The sequence below is a fragment of the Camellia sinensis genome, chromosome 12 (assembly GCF_055761805.1).
Source record: "Camellia sinensis isolate YWXY chromosome 12, ASM5576180v1, whole genome shotgun sequence".
NCBI classification, from domain to species: domain Eukaryota; kingdom Viridiplantae; phylum Streptophyta; class Magnoliopsida; order Ericales; family Theaceae; genus Camellia; species Camellia sinensis.
In genome coordinates this window covers 149,009,926-149,015,925 of record NC_138972.1, presented here as the reverse complement: position 1 = coordinate 149,015,925, position 6,000 = coordinate 149,009,926, and the positions used below count along the sequence as shown (strand labels likewise).

The 6,000-nt window shown below is 24.4% G+C and overlaps 1 protein-coding gene across 1 annotated transcript in view; it reads right to left on the bottom strand.

Annotated features, from left to right (window-relative positions):
- Nucleotides 1–5,121: 5,121 nt before the first annotated feature.
- Nucleotides 5,122–6,000, bottom strand: part of LOC114295489 (WAT1-related protein At1g25270-like) — a 43,291-nt gene continuing 42,412 nt past the window's right edge. Inside the window, exon 8 of the mRNA XM_082897371.1 lies at nt 5,122–5,425. Within this exon, the coding sequence (XP_082753497.1) occupies nt 5,122–5,425 (304 nt within the window). The remainder of the gene's footprint in view (nt 5,426–6,000) is intronic.

The window sequence follows — 6,000 nt, the reverse complement described above, 5'->3', positions numbered from 1 at the left end:
TTGATAAGAAAAATAAAAAATAAAATAAAATGTAATCTCACTTTCTATTTGGCTATAAAGAAAAATATATGGAAAAAAAAAAAGAAAAGTGGGATGTATCATTGCTTTTTTGAATTGGAAAATGAGTGGGAGCACTAATTAGTGCTACCACTAATGATGTGGCAGTGAGTCCCACCCACTGTCACAATGTTTTTGTGCCTTGTTTTTTTTTTTTTTTGTTAAAAGTGGGTGCCAACTCATTAGTGGTACTTTAGAGCACCACTTTTAGTGAGATGCATCATTGCTTTTTTGAATTCTATCAATTTCCTTTCCTCTTTCATTTCACTCGTCAAATCCTTCAACCAACCATAGCCTTAGGATATGTTTGTTTGAAAAGACTAGATAAAAGGATTATAACGTTAGTTTTGAGTTAATACTTTTTCGATTATTTGATTGAGAGTTATGTGTATTTGTTGGCTTACATTATTAACCTTTGAAAGCCAAAAAACTAATAGTATCTCATATTTATTTTGTCATGGAATTCGATATTTATAAATGACTCTTTTAATAAGTTTTATGTATGGTTAGAAAAATATGAAGAAGACTAGTTTCTCAAAAGACTTTTATCTTTCTGAATTGTTTACGATACTATTAAATTTGAATTTTATTTTATTTAAAGTATATTTTATTAAGACTATTTTTAATTTTATTTACATACGACATTAGAAGTATATTTTTATTTATGATTTTACTAATATAAAAAGGAAAAAAAAAAGAATAAGAGAAACTATTATGTATCATAAGATTAATTTACACAAGTTTAAAATATATATATATATAGTATATATTGTTTTTCTTCTTAACATTAGAATAATATTTTTTTATTCTTTTGTTAATACCAAAAAAGAAAAAGAAAAAGAGACTTATATATATCACAAGATTAATTATACATATTTACAAAATAATCAACATATTTTTTTTAAAAAAAATAAAGAAATAAATATTATATATTCAGAGTTAATTTTATCATTTAACTAGTTAATACTCAAAATGAAAGAAGCAAAATTTTGATACAAATGTAATGATAATAATGAGACAACAAAAAAATCATTTATGGACGAAATGATAAATTGTAAATTGATTTAAAATGTAGCGGATTGATTGGTAGAATTAAAAGTAAACAAGTTAAAATAAGATTACTATAAAAATATATTTATAATAATTAATTATAAATTGATTGGGTATAAAGAGAGGTGGTGAGTATGAGCATGGTGACATGGGCGTGGAGGAGGTGCAGGTGAGTGGAATTATAGTAAGGGAGGCACGCTTTCATCATGAAAAGTAGTTGCTTGCCCCCTTTCCCCTCTTCCTCTTTGGTCTAAACCCTAAATCCACATTACTACACTTTAGATCTGATTTTGTAGGTGTGTCTTTGTCCCAAACTGACTCCCATTTTGTTGTAATTAACCAAAACATAAGTTTTAATTGGTTTAAAATAATATGTTAGATTGTTTTTAGTCTGGTTCATTGCACTATTTCAGTGATAATTTATTGTGTTCATTTATTAAGACCTAGGTACGTATCACACGATTAAAAAAAAAAGAAAGTGTAAACACATTATTTTATCATCTTAATCTTTATTAAAAGGAAAAAAAAAGAAGAAAAAAAAAAGAGGAGCGGCCAAGTATGATTTTTATTTTTTTATTTTTAAACACTAAAATAACAAAATCATTGATTATAGATCATAGATGATCTACATATCAAGATTTAAAAAATGAATAGAATAAATTATTGAAGTAAGGACTTAACGAGCTAGACTAAATCACCGAATCTAATCCAATTCACAAACTGTAGATGATCTACATATTAAGATTTAAGAAATAAATATAATAAATTATTGAAGTAAGGACTCAATGAGCTGGACTAGACCATGGAATTTAATCCAATTCGCAATCTGTAGATAATCTACGTACCAAGATTTGAAAAATAAAAATAAATAAATTACTGAAGTAAGGATTCAGCGAGCTAGACTAGACCATCAAATCTAATCCAATCCACAAACTCATGGTTAGAAATTTATAATTTGAAGTAAAATTAATAAACTTTTTAAATATGGAACTTACAATTTTAAATTAATAACTGTGTTTTTATTTACATAGAGTTGTTTTGAAAAATAAGTTAAAAGTTTATTTTAAATTTTTTTGAAAAAATATATTATAAAAATAAAAAGATGATATGATAAAAAAAATTAAAAATCAAAAAAACTTTTCAACTTCTTTGTAAAAGAGGCCATGCTCTCACAGTCTGTCAACAAAGTTCATTTTGGTCCAGAGTCAGTCAGCCAAACTAGAACCCACTGATGATCCTATGTTCAAAGTATGTTTCGGAAATGACTTCAAAAAAACGCGTCTTTGATGTCTGGAATAGAGCTCAAACTTTGACTAGTTCTGACGTTATTGTTGGTCTCTGGACTAAACTATTAATCAAACTATTTGGTTTTTGAATTTTTAAAAATGATTTTTAAATTTTTTATTTTTTTTGTTTTGTTATTTTTAGTAAATATATTTGTTTTTATATTTTAGTCAATTTTTATTTTTTTTAAATGTACTTAATCTAAATATATTTGAAAAATAAAATATTTCTGAATAATTCTTTTTTTTAATTCAATAAATATAAAAAGAAAAATGTTTTTTTTTTTTTGTATTTTATGATTTTTTTACAGAAATTTTCATAAAATTTGCACATTTTAAGTAAATCTAGATTAAGTTGATCTAAAAAGTTTAAAATATTGATTAAAATATTTTTAAAAATATTAAAACTAAAAAATACAATTTAAAATTTAAAAAATTATTTTTAAAAGCTCCAAAACTAAACAGATTTTTCACATAGTATTTTGGTCACAATAGTTCTATACACACATAAATGAGTGTCCTGTGAATTTTCTATGTGGCAACTTTTTAGCTCCACAATCTTAAAAATTAAAATTTTCTGTCGAATTAAATTGCAGAAATTGAAGAAAAATCCAATTGTGAAGTAGTTGGAAGTTTCGAACAATGCTTTTTGGCATTCAAGACCCCATTGTTTTTTTTTTTGGCTTTTCACAATAGTAATTAATGGTGGGGTTTCTATCTTTCCAATTATGAAGAGGTGGGTTTAGCAAATATTTTTTAATATTTTTTTAAACATTAAAAAAATTAAAACAAAATTACAGTTAAAAAAGGATATATATTTAGCCTTTGTTTGAAAAAAAACATTTTTAGTCTGACTTTTTGACTCTTTTAACCGAACTAAACATTTCCATTCATAATGAAATTTTAGTGTTTTTTTGTAATTTTATAAGAGAAAAAAATAAAATAATTATAATTTAAATATGACATATTGTCTTATTTCCTTTTTAACGTATTTTGTCTTTCAGTGAACTTTTAGTCTTAACCATCTTGTTAAATAGGGCCTTAACAACTTCAACCACACTCTCTACTTTTCACTTGTTAAAGTACAAAAAAAAAATACACTCTTTATTTTACTTAATCACCTTAGTTATTGTATTCTTCAACCATACTCTTTATTTTAGCTAATCATTCAAACTAACTTAATTAATTTTTAAAACAAAAAATACTAATTGTTGATATTTTACTAATGTAAATTTGCAATAAGAATAAATTTGTCCATGCAAGCATACAAAACCTGTAGAATGAGGAGAAAAAAAAATACAAAATAAGTTATTCCGTAATTCATCAAACAGAATTGAAAAAATATATAAAATTGCTACATACACATATACATTTATAAAATATATAAAATCTCAAATCCAAGACATATATATACAAAAATTCAAAACATATACATATATATTTGTTTGGAGAGCTTATGGGGCTCTTTAATTGTAGCTAGCAAAAATTTAGGATGGTAAAATAGTTAATCCAATAATCAGTCTATTGGAGGCTAAAATTAGAATTATATTAACTAAAATGCCTAATAAATATTTTTTAACTATCCTCCTGGAAATGCTTAGCTAGTGAGAAAGTCAAGTAGAAAAGTTGTGTTTTCTTTTCTTCCTTTTTACCAAATAAATCAGCAATCGACAAATAATTTTTTTTAAAAAATGGCTGAAATATCCAAAAAATTGGCTATTTAAGCCATAGCTAAGAAAAGAGAATTACAATAACTGTATTATTATTATATTGTGGACAATAATTCTTCTTTGAGAAAATAAATGAATGAAGATAAGTATCAATGTTCACAATGAAAGTTAGCATTTTGACAAGGCCAAAAAGACATGATATGAAAGCAACTTACTTGATTATTAATGCTCTAACAAAATAAAAGTTGTACAAAGTTGACCCCACAATATATAAAGTTCAAAGCTACAGAGCTAACGTTTTCACAGAGAAGACTATGGCTTCTTATTTCCGTAAATATTATTATTTGTCATAAAATTTTAGATGTATACATATCATTTTATATATAAAATAGTCCTCAGTATAAAAATATATATGTCACTCTTCTTCTATCTTGAGTTATCTTCTATTTTACATTAAAAAAAATTTATTCATTCTATTTGAAATTACTTTTATGATATTTAATTTTTTTAATATATATATATATATATAATTTATATATCATATATACGAACATGTGTGTTTTGTATATATGGTGAATTTTTTTTTTCTTTTGGCCCCTCCGATAATAAAATTATAGTTCTGTCCCTGTACACACATGCCCTCCAATTAAAGATAATGAAATTCAGTGACTCATGATATTTTTGCCTAACTATAGTCATAAATTTTTCATTAACATTTAAAAAAATGTTATGCATAGTTTTAATTTCCAATTTTTTTTTTTTTTGCACTTAAACACAAATAATTAAGTTTTACATTCATTTATTAATATGGGTTTACTACTTTGAAAAACCAGATAATAGTATTTCAGAAGTTTAGTTTGACAATATTAACTTCATTATATGTTGTGTTAGTCTTGTGGCCCATGTTAATAATATGATCTTTTTTCATTTGTTAACTTTTTATGTAGATTATTCTTGGAATATATATATATATATATATATTGATTAATTTGTAAATACACATGACAAAATTATAAAATTACAACACTCAAGGCTTCTTACCATACTACTTCTTCTAGGGTTTAGACATTAATTAACATGAGTTTGGAATTCTTTCTCTCCTCTCCCTCCCCAATATTTTTCATTTTTGATATGTCTCCATCTAAAGCAATATTGTACAATGTAATGTTGTCTGAATCAATTGCTATTATGTTGCTATTAATCATGTTGTTGTTATTTTCTGTCGAAGAAGTAGCAATGATCTCAATACATTCTAATTCTCTGGAGTTCTTTGATGGTATTAATTGATAAATTCTCTTCAACTCTTTACCTTTCCCCCATAAAATCACGTATAATCCGCATATTATTACCACAGCTCCTAGCACACTGGTTATTATTTCAAAAAAAATAAAAATAAAAAAATCAAATACATGCCAATTTTAGGGAAATTGTTGTTAAATTTAGCTTTAACATGGAAGATTGCATATTATCATAATTGCTCTAACATTATTTTTTTTTTAACTTCACACTTTTATCCACAATAAATAAATAAGATAATATAAAAACTAAAACAAAAATTATATACTTAGGAACTCACATGTGACATCCATTAACGAATTTTTTGATATTTAAATGAGAATCACTAAAAAAAAATGGAGACAATTTATGTGAATAAATTTTTTTATACGTAATTCAACTAAATCAGCCGACTGCCTAAGTAACTTATATGTTTCATAAAAATAAAAAAAAAAACAAAAACAAAAGAATAAAAATAAAAAATTTGTTTTTACATAATTAAAATTTTGAAAGTGTATTATTTTGAAATTAAATTTGTGAGTTTTCAAGTTTCTAAACAAATTACCAATAAAAAAAAGGGTCTCTAAACTAATCGAAAAGAATAAAATGCTCTGATGATACAACGTAGATGACATGTAATCCATTAATATACCAATAATTAATAA